The sequence below is a fragment of the Mustela erminea genome, chromosome 21 (genome assembly GCF_009829155.1).
Source record: "Mustela erminea isolate mMusErm1 chromosome 21, mMusErm1.Pri, whole genome shotgun sequence".
In the NCBI taxonomy this organism is placed as follows: domain Eukaryota; kingdom Metazoa; phylum Chordata; class Mammalia; order Carnivora; family Mustelidae; genus Mustela; species Mustela erminea.
The window spans coordinates 26,651,866-26,671,345 of NC_045634.1; the positions used below are offsets into that span (position 1 = coordinate 26,651,866).

General features: G+C 45.5%; 1 protein-coding gene across 4 annotated transcripts in view; it reads right to left on the reverse strand.

Annotated features, from left to right (window-relative positions):
- The window catches only part of WWC2 (WW and C2 domain containing 2), a 203,334-nt gene that overhangs the window by 56,754 nt on the left and 127,100 nt on the right, over positions 1-19,480 (reverse strand). For all 4 annotated transcript variants that reach the window (XM_032329219.1, XM_032329218.1, XM_032329216.1 and 1 more), the window contains exons 6-11: positions 16,500-16,629; positions 13,675-13,821; positions 12,558-12,631; positions 8,888-9,130; positions 3,261-3,350; positions 1,591-2,210 (exon numbers count right to left, since the gene is read on the reverse strand). In XM_032329219.1, coding sequence (XP_032185110.1) covers positions 1,591-2,210; positions 3,261-3,350; positions 8,888-9,130; positions 12,558-12,631; positions 13,675-13,821; positions 16,500-16,629 — 1,304 coding nt within the window. The remainder of the gene's footprint in view (positions 1-1,590; positions 2,211-3,260; positions 3,351-8,887; positions 9,131-12,557; positions 12,632-13,674; positions 13,822-16,499; positions 16,630-19,480) is intronic.

Below are 19,480 nucleotides of genomic sequence, written 5' to 3' on the forward strand. Positions count from 1 at the left end.
CCGTACTGTTTAACCGCACGCGGTGGCACTAATTACATGAACAGACTACTCGTGAACAGAATGCTGAGTGCCAGGCCCAGTTAGAGGCTGTCGCTGTGTTCTGGCACGCATCCTCCCAGTACCTTGCGAGGCAGGGACTCTATCATCCCCACTCTGCAGGTGAGAAACAACAAAGCGGAGGGCCTGGGTAACGTGCTTGTGCTCGCTAGAACCAGAGGATGCAGGTGCGGCTGGCTCCAGGGGCGGAAAGCACCGTCCGGCCCCCCCCACTGCATCCTTCCTGGAGGCAGAAGGGAGGCCCCACTGCTGGCTTCTGCTCGCCTGGAATCACTGAGAAAGGCCACCCGTCTGCTCATTTTCTCTGACGTCAACGACGTCATTGACACATCACTTGCCGCTGTGGCCCCTTCCAGGCAGTGCCACCCAAACCACACAGATGTCCCCTGTGCCCTCCAGGCCACCGGCAGGCGGGATTTCGGCCTTCAGGATCGGAAACCACACACACGTGCTGGGTTTGTCTCTCCCTTTAAACATCTAAACTGGCCAATGAGTTAAGACTTAGAATTCTCCAGACCAGAGACAGAAAATAAGGAGGCTTCCCAAAGCAGCAGAAAAGTACTTCTGAAGAGGCCTGGCCTCTTCTGTGTCACGGACACAGCGATGGGCACAGATCTGAGCAGGGCTCTTGGGGACCCGCACTGGGGCTTTTAGCTCATGCTGCGTCTCAGGCTAGCTCCGAGGCAGACCACGGTCCTCGGGCCACAACGGTGGTTATCAGCCAACAAGGGTACCATCCTGTTCTTTACAACCATCTCTAATATACTGAGAGCTTCCGCCTTGCAAAGGGAAACAGATATTGAAGCAAAACGAAGCAAAACAAAACAAATCTAAACAAAAACCGAAAAATGAAAACTCGCCCTCCGTTTCTGTCTCTGCATATGAAGGCAGCGGCGAGGGCACGATGGGCGGCACTTTCCTGGGCTGCAACTAGCAGAGCGGCCAGCAGATGGCAGCCTAACACCACCACATCAGAACCCGCTCTCCACCACCCCCCCTCCCAAATTCACTTCGGGAAGAAAGGGAGAGACGAGCCTGAAACAAAAATTGTATTTATACAGAATTCCCTGAGCAATCTAAACATTGAACCCTGATACTAATTAGCTGCTATGCTAATTGCCTTGGTTTTAATCTGTTTTAGGCCGACTTTTAAAAGAAAGCCCTCTTCTTTCGCCTTGCTATTTCAGAGCCCGAATCTATTTGGCGGTGTGAAGTGTGTTCACAAGACGTGTCCCCAGCCAGCTGCCACCGTACAAACAGGACGGTGGACTATAGGACAGACACTTCGTGATTAAATCTATTAAGCAGGGAAGGCAACTTTTATTTGATAAAGAAAAAATGTCTAGTCTAGGTATATCAGTAAAAACTCCTCCAATGAAGCCGAGAGAGAGAGAGAGAGAGAGAGAGAGAGAGAGAGGGGTGGCGGGTGGAGGGGAAGGAACCACAATTTGTTTCCATGGAAAAAGCAGCCCTCCCACCATTCTTCTTAAAATAATTAAGGGGGAGGAGCCGGAAGCAAAGGTCTCTGCTCACCTGCAGTTCCTTCATAGGACGGCTCCCGGGCACATTCCCCGAGGTCCTTATCCTCCACGAGAGGCTGGGACACTCCTCCTGAATGAGAATCCAGCAAGATCTGACTTTCGCCGAGGCTGAGGTCTGCAAAATGGCCACTCAACTCACAGTCTTCAAAGTCAGCAGTGAACCGATGGAGAGGGACATCGTGAGCAGACATGGGGAACGTGCCTTCTAGAACCAAGGGAGAGCCGGGAGGGGACAGGGAGGAGAGGGAGGACCGTGAGGACAGGGACGTCACAGACTTGGGGGCCTCAGTCCGTGGGGGCGTGTGGCCTGCGGCCGCGGCTGCCGCCCCGCAGGGACCGCTCTGGCCGGGCTGGCTGGGGGACTTGACCACTTCGTTTTCATGGATGGTGGTGATGGGTCCGGAAGGAATGTAGCCGCCTTTCTCCTGCAGAAGGAGGTCCAGTTTGCACTGGTAATCCGTGTCGGTCTGGTCGCTCTGACTGGTGTAATAGAGCTCTCCGGAACTCAGGGAGCTGAGCGAGCCCCTGCTGGAGGTGTTCAGAGACCCCCGGCTGGAGGCCAGGGAGCCCAGGCTGCTCCCAGACGACATGGACAGGGTGCTGGCCGAGAGGCTGAGGGGAGAGGGGCCCTCGCTGTGAAAACTGGTATGACACAGAAACCCAAGCACGATGCCCACCGCCTCCTCCGCACCCCAGAAGGAAGGAACCCAGTGGCGCCAAATAGCATAATGACGGGGGGGGGGGGGTGCGCAGAAAAATAACCCGTTATTATATTACCTATTGCCATGCTGACTCATGAACACTTTCAACCTGGCTCTCTACACAGCAACTCTGTTCTGACTAAAGATCGAGTCCCTTTTGCAAAAACCAAAGCCAAGAAAGTAAAATACCTACCGACAAATCTACCTCCACAGAAAGCCCGCAGCAAGTAGGCGAGTTAATAATAGGGAAGGGGAAAAACAGTGTATATGGTACGGAGTGCTAGTGCAATTATTTTGGTTAAAGAATAAAGCTTTAAAACTTGACAGAGAACAAAGGCGAGCTGATGAAGACAGAGAGGCTTCACACAGGCCCCTGTCTCCCTCGGGGTGTGCGTGCTGAAGGAGTGAACACGGAGCTAACTATTTTAAGGCAAATCTTTCTTCCCCCCTCCCTTTTTAAAAGAAAGGGTGATCTGAAGAAATGTGTCATTTCCTAAGTATGTCTTCACAGCTAAAATATATAAACTGTATCTTCTTCCCACAATATCTTCCGCCTATGACTTTGGGGTTTGTGGGGAGAAAAAATTCTATGCAACTTTAAATTTGATCATCCAAGTTTTAATTTTATTAGCATAACTATTTTATTTACTTTTTAAAAAAATATTTCATTTATTTATTTGAGAGAGAGAAAGACTGAGAAATCACAGAGGCAGAGGGAGAAGCAGACTCCCCATCGAGCAGGGAGCCCAATGTGGGACTCGATCCTGGGACCCTGGGACCATGACCTGAGCTGAAGGCAGACGCCTAACTGACTGAGCCACCCAGGTGTCCCAATTTTATTCACTTTCTAATAGTTGAACATAAAGGGAAAAGTAACCCAGAATGAACCAAAATATGCCTGAATGTAGTCAAGAAAATGTAGTCAAGAAAAACCTTTCCCTTAAGAACCAAGCAGGCTTACCTTTTAAGTTGTGAATGCAAACAAGTAGTTAATTTAGTACTTTCTTCAAGTTTCTGTAGGAGCTCTTTCCTTCGCTCTTCCAATTTCAATCTAGAAAAAAGAAACAGATATGAATTTATTTCCACGTAACTACAATAAAACAGAAACTGAAGGAAAAGATTCTTATTGTACAAACATCATGTACCATGAGGGGGAAACGCAAATGAATGGACAGGAGAGAAAACAGAGCCACCGACGAGAGGCCAAGTGGGCCAACCGACCATGGCCACGCTTAGCGAAGAGGGAGATCTATTCCGAATCAATGTTACTGAGAATCTAAAACATTTTAGTATTCTAAAATTTTCTTAAATGTTTGTTTTTTTAAAAATTATGTTATGTCAGTCACCATACAGTACATGTTCTGTGATTCAGTTTGTGTATAACACCCAAAGACTTGTGCTCTCACGAGACATGGAAAGACAGCCAGGAGGAAAATCACAAACCACTAAGAAAGATCACAGAATCCTTCCACAGGCCTGGGATTTGGCCTAAAGTTACTAAAATACTCGAGAGGAGTAACAGAGAACCATGAAAGACTGTCCTGAAGTGCTGGAATTGAGAAGGACTCTTCCCAACTGATACTCAGTCACAAAAATTCCAATCTTACTTTGATGAGAATTTCAGCAATTAAGAAACAAATTAGTCCATATTGCCAGGGTGAACTCATTTGGGCTTAACGGTTTCAACAAGGAAAAGACACAAAAGTGATTTCCCTTCCTACCCTATAGCACATCTCATTGTCTGCACCGATGATCACGAAATTTCATCCACATTCAACTGACCAAGGTTTTAAAAACTGAGGAGTGTTAGGGAACTGTGTATGTGAGTAAGTCATTTAAAAATGTATCAAGTGTACAGTCTATGTCACCTGTCTTTGGACATCCCTGGAATGAGCAGGTCCAGAGCGGTCAAGGACTACAGAACGGGACCAAGAAGACCACTGTGGTTTCTGGTGGATCTCCTGCTACTAATCGTGTGTCCTTAAATGAGTCACTTAGTCAAGGGGTCCCAGCTTTCTCATCTGCAAATTGGCGATTAAAATCCCACTGTGTCTGTCTGCTAAGGCTGTTACAGGGATCAAATGCAGTGATGTATGTAAAAGTGCTCTACAGACATCAAAACAAACCTTCCTGGTTCAAAGCCTCAGCATGCCTTGCAAGGTGGGCATATAAAAATTAGCTATTTTTCTTTGGAGAAAAATAAAATTTCCCTAATTTCTAACCTCTTTGAAATGTATGTTTTAGGCTGTAAGGAAACATGCCCATATTTTATTTATACCTACCTACCCTTTGAAGTGTCACCAACACAATTTCATTATATGTTTAAAAAAAAAAAAAAAGCAATTCTTGTCATTTTGTTTAGTACTTCAAAGCATGATAAATTCTTAATTCCCAGCTTTCGAAGGTGTATTTTGGAAAGGAGTAGACGGTCCCTATTTTTTTAATCTCTTAAATATAAACAAAAACTCAACATGGAAAAAAAAAATTAATACAACTGAGATAAACTGAATTAGAAGGTAAAGGTCTGGAGAAAGGCCCCAAATCCACTAAAATCCATGTCTTCTGAAACAGGAGAAACACTTTTGAATTAAGTTCTAAAACGGAATACTGCACTAACTAATGAAGGCTTTCCTGGTGTGTTAAGGAGGCTTCAATAAGACATTAGTGTGTTTCATGCTGAAATTTTAAAATCCAAAGCTTTCCCTGTCTTCGTCCCAAGTGATGGTCCCCATTCTGGCCTCCTCAGGCCCACTGCTAAGGCCCTCTATGGCTTCGAGCTGCAGAGCCTGCCTTCATGTTCTTGTTGGTATGCTCCCCAGTCAGACCCGAAGCTCCTGGAAAGCACCAGCTCTTTCTCCCTCTTCTGCCGGGGCTGCCTGAAGAGCCTGGAGCCCCTCCTGGCACACCCTCAGAGCCGGTGGTCTGTGTTTCCAGATAACACCTGCTTTGGGAGAAGCACAAGGAAGGCACTCAGGAGCCCTTCCAGTGGGGTGGCCGTCTTTGATCGGGCACCCCACTCCCATCTCTGATGGAACCACGGAAGCCGGAAGTCTTCCGCAGATTCCGGGTGTCCTCTGTAGGAAGCATCCTGCCCTCACCAACGTCCCCCTGAACAGGGATTACAAGAAACTGCTAATATCAGCCCCTTTGAGAGGGTGCGTCCCTGTCTCTCCAAGCCCTTCTCCACGGTGAGAAAGGATCTTCTCAACCTGGCCCCTAGAAGATTCCTTTCCTCCTGGTCCTACTGACCCACACTATCCATTCATCTGCGCTTCACAAGACAAGGGCAGCGTCTTCACACTGTCCTCTCTCTGCCCTTGTGCCCAGAGAGAAGCACCTGCCCGGTCTCTGCCTGATGAAGACCACCCAGAACGTTCCACCTAGGGAAAATGTCATGTCATCTATAGAAGTAAGAAGTGCCTTTTCCATTAAAAAAATGACACTCATACCCCCAACCTACTTGCTTTAAAATTTTTTCAGAATCAGAGACAGAAACATTCACATAATTAAGAAACAATTAAGACATGCTGGCACAAAGACAAAGCTCTCAAGCAAGAGAATACGGAGCTGTGAGAATATGAATCTGAGAAAATACGGAGCAACGTTACGGTCTCATCAGCTACAGTGTTCTGCAGCACAGAAGTTTTGGAATTTCAACAGCTATATGGCCAAGACACGGAAGATGTGTAAAAGGTCCCACACAGCAGATATTTTAAATTTGAGAGTGACTCGTGCTTGCTGGTGGTCCTTCATGGTGAGCATCTCCCTCTCCCCGAAGTGCTTTATGACCCATAGTGGGGGCTTCGTCACCGCCATTTGAGTGCTTTGCCTGGGTGCAGGGCGGTGCTGGCGGCACACATGGCTGGGGGCCTCTGGGGTCAGGTGAGCTCGGCCCCGAGGAGACCACCTTGTGGCACTGACTCAGACTCTTGCCTGAGGCCACCCCTGGAATCAAGAGAAGCCCGCCACGCCAATGGCAAACGGGACCCATTTGGGAGGAGGCAGAAGTGCTCTGTCTGGCAGTTGGGGAGGAGCCAAGAGAAAACGTAAGGATTTAGAACTGGCAAAGCACGACTTGTTTCATGATGAAATGAGGTTTTACACGGTGAATTGTATTTCCCAGAAGCCTCTCCTGACACCACTGCTTTAGCCAGAGGACGCAGGCTGTGTACAGAGGCACTCTCTTGTCCTCTGGGCACCCCATTTCAGTTCAATAGTAACAATAAATGGAAGAGAAACACTGTGTGTGCACGAGGGGGCAGGAAATAATGATCAAGAAATGTAAGAGAGTATGGGGGGCAGAGGGCAAAGTCAAACCACTGACAACAGCCACCCAGCCCAAAGCCACGCTGTCCGTGTGTACCCAGCAAATACAGGACACGGTGCTCCCTTCGGCCGGTGGCTCTGCTCTTCTGGATGCATGAGATGCTGGGCCGTCCCGCATCCACAGAGAGCAGCGAGAAAATGTCAAGTTGCTCAAGCAAGAAAGCATTCGTCCCCTCAAGCTTATACGACAACATAATGACGGGATTTGGTTTCCGGCCACCAACCAACACATGACAGATATAAAACACAACTGTACACACGTCCCTTTTTGCCAACAGCCAATTGTGGGAGACAGGGCCATGCAGGTATCGGAAGTTAGAGGGACTTTCAAACTGCTTCCTTATTCCCCATCTGACACAAACCCCACGGTTTGTCTGGATCTCACTAAGTATACAATTATTTTATGTAAGTATTTCACAGCTCCTCCTCCCGAAGGGCTCAAACGCACTCTTCCTGCTGGAATTTGGACAGTTATTACATGTACTACGCACAAGCCAAGGTATAAAAGCCAGAACCAAGGCACTTAGGAACAAACTGTATTTTTAATGTTACTTCACCAGTCATTTTCGAAGCTCTAGCCCTAATAAAAAAGACAGACAGGATATCACGCCCATAAAACCTGGTTAAAACGAACACACACAGGGTGCCTGGGTGGCTCAGTGGGTTGGGAACAAGCCCCACATCGGGCTCGCTGCTCAGCAGGAAGCCTGCTTCCCCCTCTCTCTCTGCCTGCCTCTCTGCTTACTTGAGATCTCTGTCTTCAAATAAATAAATAAAATCTTTAAAAAACAAAACAAAACAAAACAAAAACCCGAACACACACTTGTCTTCTCACTCCCGGAACAAATCTAAAGGCTGCTTCCAGGCCCTTCCCGGGTTCACACACCACAGAGAACAGAAGAGAGGCGCTCAGTGAGTTCTGTACATCTGATGGGAACACTTAGTGTGACACTGGACGCTAATGCCCTTGCTGCTTCCTATGTGCGTCACACAAAAGCTACTCGTTTCGTCCTATTTACTGGCGATTAGCAAACTTTCATCCTACAAACTGAAGATCTATAATCACAGACAGGACATCGAGGTAACTCAGGAAAGCAATAGAATTCTGCCCTCTCTCCCTTACATTTTGCTCCTCTGGTGTCTGTGCGGTGGATCGTCCCCCGCCAGCCTCGCTCACGCCTGCTGTGAGGGTGAACCTTCAGTCGGCACCACCAGAAACGACCAGCAACATCCGAGATCTTTCCTCCTACCGCTCCCCCCACCACACTTCCAAGATTCCTATACCATGTAGACACACAGCCCTCCACATTCACAGAGGACACGGAATTTGAAGGCCAGAAGCCATGAAGTTTAAAAAAAAAAAAAAAATCAACTGGATAATGGGTGGGTGTTTTAAACTTACTTCTGGGCCACCTGAAATGATACGGATGTGACCTTCCATCCTGTCCTCCTGGGACAGGCAGTGCACCTGGACTGCTGGCCTATAGAACGGAAGGCTGTGCGGGGGTCCGAGCGGCCTCAGGGTTGTGGCTGGAACAGGGGCGGGGCCACATCCGCCAGTGAGGCTGGGACCCGGGGCGCCCTCGCCCATGCCTCAGCAGCAAACACCCACACGTTCCCCTGCCTGACAATGCAGCTGATCCGCTTACAGAACCGGATTTTCTCAGATTCCGTGATCATTTCGCACCTTCCCCCGGAAAGATCAGGAAACCACGACGGGGGTTTCCCTTTACATTTTCACCTGCTTTGCAGGAGGGGCTCAACTGACAAAAGCAATCCCAGGAAACATTCTGTGACCTGTTAAGATATCAAAGGGAGCAAGCTGTCTTTCCCTTGTGAAACAAAAAGCAATAAACTTTTGCATTCTTGTGAGTCATAAACCCCCGAGTAGGAAGCTGCCACCACTGTAACAGCCCAGATAATGTTTCTTATCAGAGTGCGATAGTTTATAGCCATTGTTATCAGACTCGGTCCGTGATGGACTGCATTCCTGGTTTTATGTCAACATTCCTGACTTGTTCAACATCTGTCACGGGCATTTGCGCGTTCCTAACCAACAGAAGAACTGGGACTGCAGCCCGGACCGGGGGGGTGGGGGGCCTTACTGCCCTACGGAGAGAAAGTCCCTTGGGGTCGGGGCTCCATCCACCGAGAAGAGATGCGATGGAGATTTCCAGAGACCCGGGGCACCGGGCATCCAGGCCCAGCCCAGGTGCGCGCACACGGTCTGCTGCGTCCTTGTCCCCAGGGAGGAGAACGAACCTCTCGGCCAGGGCCCGGCTCGGGGGACCCCGCACGGACAGCAGCTCCTCCTCCAGCCGCTGCCTCTCGGCCTCCAGGCGCTCCAGCTCGTCGCGGGAGCGCTTCTGCGGGGTGACGAACTGCAGCTCCTTCAGAAGCTCCTCCTTCTCGTGGATCAGCATCAGCTTCTCCTTCTCGATGTCCAGCGCCCCGGGCCATGTCTCGCTGTCCAGTTTCGACAGTTCGATTTTTAGGTTGGCCATACTAAAAATAAAGCGGTGAGAGAGGGGGGGTGCAGGCTTAGAACTCTCCAGAAAGGGAGAACACAAAGCAGGCTCAGTTGGGGGGGGCTGCTGGAGGCTTGCTGTCCTGACTTCCCACGGAGGCCGGAGAAGAGGAGCACCCCCGTCCGTCCTCCAGGCCCTGGGCCTCACTCGACACTGGCTCTCGTCGGCCGCCTTTTCCTCACCTTTCCCACCGCTGCAAGCACCGGCCTATCTGAGAAAAGAGTGAAGGTCAACGTACACTGAAGCTTAAAAGCCAGGGAGCTCTGGGAGCTGTGGGTGCCACCCCGATGTGTGATCACCTGTGCAGGGTGACAGGAGGGACACCTGGCGGGCTTCCGTTAAAAAAAAAAAAAAAAAAGGAAAAAAAAAAGGTAACTGCTGTCTGAAGCGACACTATTACAGATTTTTTGTTCCTCTGGGTAAAGACGCTGGGCCCCAGTAAAACGGTAGTCCCGCGGTGGGATGGGCAGCAACTGGGATATCAGGCAGTCAGGGAAGGATGAGGGGAGACGAGACGGCAGTGGCTTGGCCAACCAGTGTTAAAGCAAGTCAATCCAGCAGGTTCCACGTGGCCGAGGAAAAGGCAGCAGCCCTGCCCTCCCCGGCCTCCTCATCCGAACCCGCCTTCAGCGAGCTATGCGGTGTGAAATCAGTGTCTACACTGCTTACTGAGTGCTCACTGACCAGCCCCGTAGACGTGACGGCACGGACCGGGGCGTCTTCCGTCCGGCACTGGGTGCACCCTCCCCAGCGTGGATGGGCAGCTAAGGCAACCCCAGTGGAGTGATGGCCCGTGCTGGAGCACGGGGGACAGGGTTGGGAGGTGGAGAAGGAAAATCCAGCGGAGGCGAACATCGCTGGTTTCGTAGTTGTGCCTGACCTCGGATTACACCATGCCTCAAGCTAAGCGGTCAAGTTAGCTTCTGACAGAATGAGAACGTTCTGACATCCCCGAGATCAACGACTTGCTCTGGGGGCACCGTGTGGACTATCGGGAGGGTTCACAAGGCAAATCATGAACACAGCTGATGTTGGCACAGGGAATCTAGATGCCCACATGGAAAAAAAAAGCTGAATGATCCCTGCGGATACTGTTACAGCACATACCAGTATACGAAAAACAGAAAGAGGGCATTTGATTTTCCTTTTTAATGAAAGAGGTTGTAGAAGGGAGGAAAAAAGGTAAGCAAAATAACGTCATCAGGACAAAGATGGAAGTGTAGCTACGTTCTTGCACCATAGTTTCTTGTCTGAGTTAAAGAGAAAAGACCGTCCTCTCTCACCGGCACTGCAGGTACAACGTGCTTCTGATGTCCACCCCAGCGCCTGCTCTCATGGCAGAGGTAACATCAGCCATTCTTCAGCCAGAACCACAAAACTAAACACAACTGTCTCAAAGTGCTAGGAAATTAATCATCAAAATGCTAAATAAGCATGAGATTATGAGCTTCGTTAAGCACACGAAACGAAGGCTGGAGGAGAAAACAAGTTTCAGGGAAACACAGCCCGCGTCTTAGAACTGAGGAAGAAAAGCATTTGCAACATATGCATAAACGCTTGAGGTTTCCCTTCTCATCAGCATTGCTAGTAACTTTAAATAAAACCCCAAACGAGAACGGGACAGCAAAGCAACCAAATGGGAAAGAACCCATGTCTTGAGCTTTGATGCAACTGAATTAAGAACTGAACCGGGAGCGACAACATAATGAAGGGAAGAGAGGCATCTGTTACTTGTGGGATCGGGCGTTAGGTGGGTCTTGGGTTTTATTTGGAAAGGGTACACCAGATCTGGGGACCAAAATATGATGAAGATTTCCAGGTGCACCTAGGAAGAGAAATGCTGTGTAAGCTCCAGATGGAAAAAGCCGTTCGCAGCCAGACGAACGCAAAAGCTCCAGCTGGTCCCAGCTGGTCCAAGGGAGGTCAAGTTGAGCCCCTAAGAACAAAGAACCCAGGGGCATGAGGCCTGGTTCTCCAAAATTAATTGAGTTCCGGCCATTCTCCTTCCAAATGCCAGGCAGAGATGCTGGGCTTTGTTTACAGCAGAACCCAGGAGCTGTGGCTGCCGCTGGGTTGGTATACTCACAGAGGGCCACAAACAGTACCCACCAGAGGTTTCCACATCACAGGGCCACAAAACCACAAGGAATCCTCAATCCTTGGTGGTGGGCAAGGCATTACCTAGGGCTCTGAGAAGCAGCCAATAAAGTATACAAAATTCTTGGATAATCTACCTAGAAAAACTTACAGGCATTGAAATTAGCTGAGTGAAATGCTGTCGGAGAAACCAAGTGACTTGCTCAAGCACACGTGGTTAGTAATCTGTAGAACAAAGCTTACGGGTTTTGTTCTTTTTTTCAGTCATCAAAGAACCAAGTAATATTAGTAAGAGAGGCTACAAAGAGGCAAATATCGTATTTAGACAAATCAAATAATTGCTTTGGTAAAGCCAGATAACCTCCAAGAACTTCAGCTAATTACTTTTAAATAATCCGCATCACCAATGACAATGGATAATACTTCATTAACTATCTGATGGTCCTGTGACAGCAAACTGTGACCTTCTAGCAGGTTCTCAGCTGAGCCTTCCATGTTCTCAAGGAGGAACATGGTAACCTTCTCGGTTGCCTACAGGGTGGTAGTACAGTTTTTTTCCCTAAATAATAAATCATTTTTTTCTTCCTAAATAATAAATCAAAACATTTTTAAACTCTAAAAAGGAAAATAACGAAATCAAATAGAATAGCATGACCGTCTCCCTCAAAATGAGCAAGGTGTCCATATTATGAAAACAAGTTGAGCGTGTCTGCTGGATGAGGAGGGAGAAGTCTCCTGAGCCTGCCTCAAGCAGAGTTACAAGGTGAGGAGAAGAAAGCACAGGGTTCCCAGGGTCTAGAGGATAAAGGAGGGAAATAGGAATCTCTTCCCCTTTGCCCTGAAAGTCAGTTGCCAGAACAGATATCTCAGCATCTTCCAGAACGTTGGCGGGAACTCTTCCCTCAAAGCAAAGGAATTACAGCTATTTACCTAGAGGTTCTCGGCCACTGTCAAGTCCTCTACCCAAGCCACTGTGCCACCAATCTACCTGAGAAACTGATCTTCCCACTTCTACTTGGGAGTAAGTACTGGACATGCTCTAAGCTTCTTTCTTCCAGAAGAGAAGGGGCAATGTCATGCGCACGCTTCTCACTAATTCTCCCTGTCCTTCAGCTGTGGGGGGAAACAGCGAGCAGAGAGGGTGGTCTGCAACCCTTACATCTAAAAACCTTCAAGAGAAACCTTGGTAAGAAGGCATTGGGGAACACCCAGCAGATGTCACTATAGGAATAAAGATTAATTCTGGGAAAGAAAACACTGTTGGTGCCCACTGACTACTGAACACGGAAGAGCTCCCCTTTTGTTACCTTCTTTTGGCTTCTTCATACTGTAGGCTCAGCCTGACCTTTTCAGCTAAATTTGATCTACTTCTCACTCCGATCTGGTAAATAAACAAAAGAGAAAAAAAGTCAATTAACTCTGCTAATGAATGAAGGTAAACTGCTTTTGTTTCTAGGAGGCACAAGTAATTGGAAAACTAAAGAAGATGGTCTTGAAATTGGGAACACCAGTTTTAAAAGGCACTTACTTTCTAGTCTCAGTAGGGGCAAAACATTTCTTTTTAATTCAAGCTTGTCTGTTTTTCAAAGACCCTTTGAACATCATTTTCTCCACACATTCAATTCAAGATAAAAAGTATTATGTCAATGTTTCTGGTATCTCAGAGTTTACGAAGGGTGTACAGGTCAATAAAATTTATGAACTGAAACTAATTTCCTTGCCTCCGTGAGCCCAAATTCCATCATCTAGCTTCCAAATGCAAAAACCATAAACTACATAACTTCAAAAACTCATTTTTCAAGCAGGTAAGTCTTATTGTTGATCTCTACCTGGTTCATTTTCATAGCAGAGATCTCAAGGAAGTAAGAGAGAACACAAAAATAGCAGTGAATGAACTAGAAAAGTAAGCATCCAATGAATAGCATTCCAAAAAGAGAATGCAAAAACAGTTAACAGGAGTCAAGCCACGGCAAGTATCTTCAAATCCTGAGCATAAACCTCAATTTAAAGTTTTAATATAAATAACCTTTGATCTACAAAAAAAATTTTTTTAAAACGTATTTTTTTGTTTCTCATTAGCCTCAATGTTTAATTGAAAAGATCTAAATTTTGGAGACCTTAAATGTAATAGGAAAAACTTAAATTCTCATGCATCTCTACCCTTTCAACAACATCTCCGAATAAATACAGTCTGAGAAAATTTGAACCAAGCCGTTCACATGGACAGATCCTGATACGCCTGGCACCCAGACAGAAAAGGTAAGACTCCGGGTTTTTAAAAGCAATCTAGGAGGCAGAAATGTTGACACCACACAGCTGTGAGGCAAACTACTTCGCTAGCTCCTGTCCCACTTGCCATCCATCCTGTAATTCGGGCTCATCAAAGACAGTGCTAGGGCCAACCCTTCCCCAAGGATAACTTACGTCTCCAGAAATGCTTGTCTGTGACCCGGCGTCAAGGGTCTGTCTGGAGAGAGATAAATTGGAGTTCACAGGACTGGATCTCAGGTCTGGCTCGGACGTGCCAATGCTCTGATCCAAGTGGAACCGCTCCTGCAGCTTAGCCAGACTCTGTTCAGGAAACACAAAGTCCGACCTAGAGCTTAACACTTAAGACGCAGAACCTTGCCAGCGGGTCCACTCAAATCGAGAGACGCAATCTCAATAGAAAAAAACGACTTTATTTTAACAGGTACTTATCACTTTAAATTACTGAATAAATAAGATGAGACTATCATTTTGCACAAATCCATGTGTGACTCTGGAAGTATCTGAGATAATCATAAACAGGTTATCTTACCTTCCCCAAGACAGCCCGGGAGTTATTCCTGCTGTGCGTAATGGCATCTTTATACGTGATACATGCATTTCTTGTTTTTAAAATTTCATTGAAAAGAGCTCTATTTTAAAAAGACACGTTTTCACTTCTCATTTCATACAGCAGGAATTATGGAAACATGGACTACCTACAATGCAATCTCATTGCAGATACAGCAAGAAAACTTCCTCTGCAGCAGACTCCTGGAATGATGCTTTTCGCACATCTGGATGGAACCCAAGGGATTATCGGCTCCCACTACCGGCAGGGATGATGAGGCCGAGGGCCAGGAGTCCCAGTCCTGGCGGCTGATCCAAGCTTGCTGTTACACCCACACTTAGTAAACTGAGCTCACTTTAACAAGAGGATGTGAGCAAGGGACAGTCTCAAGAAGGAGAAAAAATCTTAGCTACGCTGCTACGAACCCAGATTCCCCTCTTAAAACACTAACAAAAATGGTAAGAAACTCATTATTACTAACTTTAAGAAAAGCCAGGATTTAATCCTGACACTGACAATTCTTATAATAAAAAATGAGAAATTTCCCCCCAAATTAGAAATTTCAGAGATCTGATAGGTGCTTTTTACTAAACTTCTTTATTTTCTTTCAGAGGAGTATTCAGGCAAAATGCCTGTATCAGAGGGATAAAACTCAAGCAGTCCCATCAAATAATATACTGCAGAAAAGAACAAAGAAACCTTTTAGCGACTCTGGGCAAGTCTTTTCCATTTTTTCATCAGTACAGTGAAAACACAAGTATTTTTTTAATCTGTCCGTGTCGACCATGCTCCTCATCAAATTAGTAGGTCAGGACTAGCATGTTTTTTGATGAAAAAGAAGAGACTAGAAAATCAATTCAGACCACGTTGCTAGTATTAAGAAATAAGTATTAAGAGATACAGTGTGTGGGGGCACCTGAGCCTTCGGCTCCAGTCGTGATTCCAGGGTCTTGGGATCAAGCCCCATATTGGGTTCCCTGCTCAGCGGGAAGCCTGCTTCTCCCTTTCCCTCTCCCCCTGTTTGTGTTCCCTTTCTCGCTGTGTCTCTCTCTGTCAAATGAATAAATAAAATCTTAAAAAAAAAAAAAGAAAAGAAATATGGTGTGTGGGTGTGGGTGTGTCCCAACATAAAGTATATGTGCTGCCGAAGCGAGCACTGTGTGTCCCAACATAAAGACACTGGTGTGTGACTGGGTTGTCATTAGAATATATCTCTTACAGTGGTTCATGGTCAAAGAGCTCCGAAAGTCATAGAAGCTCCCACTTAATGTCCCTCTCAGCTCTAATGCTGATTGCCCTACCTACTAATTAATTGTTTTTTATACTTTAGGTAATTGAAAAGGAATCTAATCTTTTAATTTAATCTGGTCTGTGTATAAATCCAAATTTCTTCTTTATAGGAACAATCAAAGATAACCTCCAATTGCTGAATTATAAAGTTCCAATGTAAATTTGCTCAAGTTCTCAACTTTTCCCAAAGGACCTGTGATGTGCATTTTAGGAATTACTCATTTAATCACCAGGATTATTGTGGAACAAAACAAAAATACCTCCAAATAAATTTTTCTATGTTTCATATATATATTTAAAACCACCTACTCTAGAAGCAAGGCTGCCTAGGTTTAAACCACAGTCCTATCACTTCTGAGCCGTGTGACTTGAAGTTGCTTAATTTTTTTTGTACTGCAATTTCCTGTCTGTAGGTAAGGATAATACGAGCCCATCTCCAGGGTTGCCGTCAGAGTTAGATGCGCTACTTTCATGCGAGGCAGGGAGAAGATGGCCCAACACACAGTCCGAGCTCAGAAGGATTTGCTATTAATACTATTATCTTTTCTATTTGATCTCTTCTTGCAAGTTATTTCAAAATTTCCTAAAGGCAAAATTATAGGTGTTTAAGAATATGTACCTGTGTTCAGTTAACATTTTGAAAACTGACATGAAGTAGTTGACTCTAGTATTTAAAAGTAGCGTTTCTACTAAGAACGCGAACATTGCCACTGGCTCTAACATTCTTCCTAAATCGCAGACGAAATCCTTACTCAGAGCTCCAAATATCTGAAATACAAAGAATTCTGGGGCCTTGTGATGAGTACAGGATGGAGGGAAGGTGAAGAAGAGACACACTCTTCAGAAAAAAGGAAAAAAAAAAACCAACCCGACTCTACTTACTGAAAATAGGTATTTAAAATGCAGGATATTGATCACTGAGTGGTTGTTTCTTTTGCACACAAGGCTGGATCAGCATATAGGAACCCAGGAACCCACCAATTTACCTCCAACACCACCTGCGGCCTCAGTGCCTGGGCCAAAGTCTGTCTGAACGAGGCAGCATAAGCAAGGGCCATCCAGACTCTGATGGAGAACTTCTGCCTCCAGGAGAGTTTCTGAGAGGGTAGGTGTCTGACTTAAAATATGTTTTGCAACATACCTGCATCAGATCTTGCTTTTCTTTTTCTCCTGAGCTAATAGCCTTTCTGATAGATTTCAGTTCAGTTAGAATGGCTTTGGCTTCACTAAGTTCATAGCCACTCTGGCCTCCGGACATTTTTTTATCTATTCTGTTGAGAAAAAAAAGAAAAGAGGAGAAAGGTCAAAGAGGGTTGACAGAGTACAAGTTAAGCTAACAGTCTAGGAACCGGTTTTCGGGTTGTCACAGCTGGCTCATGATTCTGCTACTTGCCTCCCACATATCAGGACCATGTTCTCGAGCGGATTGCTCCTCCTGCTTTCTCTTCCAACCACTTCCAGCACTCACCCACTGCCCACCTCATGCCCTCTCCGTCTCTCATCAACTTCAGGCTCAGTCATTTTGTCTTCAATTGTTTTGGATGACCCCACCATGGGCCAACCTCCTAAGCCCAACCTCCACCCTGAGGAGGGTTCAGGCCTTGGGGAAAAGATCTAGCAGGACAGAAGTAACAATAAACTGAAAAGCTACAGGAAGTACAGGATTCCTCCTGGTTGCCTAATTTTACATAGGCCATAATGTCTGTGCCAAACCAAGCACAGCGCCTACGGGCTGGCAGGCCTTTCCACAGTGCAAGTGATTATTATTTATACTAGTGTGTATCCTACAATATTTGGATCGTGTGGTTAGTTTCTTCTTTTAAAATATATGAAAAGTACTTGTTCTGCTTTTATGACCGTTAGGAGTTGAGATTAAACTGTTTGCCTTGTTGACGAGTTCAAATCTAGGAATAAGGCAGAAGGCAGACGTGTTCATCTGACAACTAATGTTGAATAAAAAGCTCTTCAAGTAGTTCATTTTTCACGTCCCCCAGATCTGCTCACCAAACGTCCTTACAGTTTGCATGGATGGCACCCTATGTCAGGGGATTTCAAGTCTAATTCTTTGCGTGTAGAAGGATCCAACCGAATTACCTAGGTTTTCTTTGTTTTTTGTTTTGTTTTGTTTTGTTTTTTTAATGGTTTAACAGTGTCCTCATTCTCACTTTCTTGGTTCTCTCCGACCACCGACGCTGTCCAGGATTCATTCTGAATACAACTTGGGATTCCCCTGAAGAGCATACAGCTAGGCCTCTGTCCCAACAGCCAACGACTCTCATTCTTGGACATAGTCTTAGTCTTATCCACAGAAATATGGCACCAATTATGCCATGGAGAACTGGCTCTGAGTTCATTTGGTTTAAAACATTTAATGATTTATATTTATTTCTATGATGTGAAAACAAAAACAAAAACAAAAACAAAAAACCACCACCAACAATGCCATCTTACTCTTCCAAAGTTTACTCAAGCAAGTACAGTTGGCAGATAATGTTATTTCCCCGTGTACTATTTTAGTTAGTATTTTATTGTTGCCAAACAAAGTCTTAGCCTAAGAAAATAAAAGGAATTTCATCATAAGGTTATTTGATAACAAAAGTAAGTACAACTAATGAAGTCAGTGAATTAAACATTGGTGAGCACAGCCAGTGTTTAGGGCTGGAAGTGACCCTAGAGATCTACTCATCACGCTTCCTCTAAGTGAAAAAGCAAGACCAGAAGATTTAGGCACTTTTGCCCCTAAACTGCATAAACACTTAGTTAGTAGGGGAGAACAGTCCTCAAAATGACATATTCAGGCTCAGGGCTCTTACGCTATTACACTTTGAATATTTGATTAAAAAAAGCACAGGTAGTACTTCAAATATTGATTAATTCCATTTATTTGGGAAGGGATTTATCAGTGAAATTGTTGACTCCCCTAAGTATTATGTCTACTCACCTAGTTGAGGCAAAAGTCTTATTTTAATAAAAAAAAAAAAAAACTGTGCAATTTCATGAAATAGCTGTGAACACAAGACTCTCGGACTGTGTCAAGGTGAATTTCTAAAGCCCAAATGATTTCTTCCTATTTGTGCAAAACCTTCGGAATCTGAGAGTTAAAACTAATCTTTAAGTCAGAAATCAACTTTAGCACTTAAAAACAAAGGCAGGACTACTTCAAGACTGCTCATTTTCATTTCAGAGAGCTTTAAAACTAGATTAAAATGTCTTTGCTAACCACTGCTCAGTCTGGGGCTAACCACAAACAAGGACAAGTCAGGTCAACTCAGCACCTGCCCCCAATGTAGCCCCACCCCACTGGGGAGCCCTCCGATCTTTCTCTCAGACTCCTTTTGGCCTCCCCTGAGCACCTCTGCTTTCCTCTAACTAGTGTTTTTCCCTTTAGCTCCACGTTTCTCCTTTTCTCCTCAATTCTACATCTTCCACATTTTCTCTTTTTTGACCCTGACCATAAGATAAAGTCAAACCAAATATTAGCGTTATTTGCTGATTTTTAAAACAAAGTACTATGTTTTTCTGTTTTTAATTTGAGAAACACAATTTTATATTCCTCCCTAAAAAAAATTTTTTAAGGTCCCCCCCCCCCCAGGGGAGAGGTTCTGAGTACTGAGTACTGAGTATTATTAATTTCCTCTATATCTTAGTCTCTTCCAAAAGAGAGGAGAGACCCATTTGCATGCCTTCCTTGGAGAATATGTGCCCCACCCTGAGCCAGATTTTCACAGGCCAGGTATACACTTTTGGCTGGCTGAGTGTTTCACTTCTCATTTTCCACTTCTGAGTAAATGCCGAAGGTGACAAAGCAGAAACGTCTTGGTCATATCTGTCTACGTATATGCTATGCTACGGTCTAGGCCAAAGTCAACTCCGAAACCACAGACAGAAATGAATAATGCAGAGAATAAAACTCCATTCATTCATCCAGAATAAACTCTTGTACTTAGTAAAATGAAAGCTGGAGTTCAAATTACATTATAGCTCCAGATTTGGCAAAAATAGCCCATCCCATTGTGAATAAATGGAAAGTTACAAAAGCCTACAGTAGGATTCTATTTAAATCCTTTCAGAAATATATTTTCTGTCAAAACCCTAAGGAAAAGTCTCTTTATAGTATCAGGA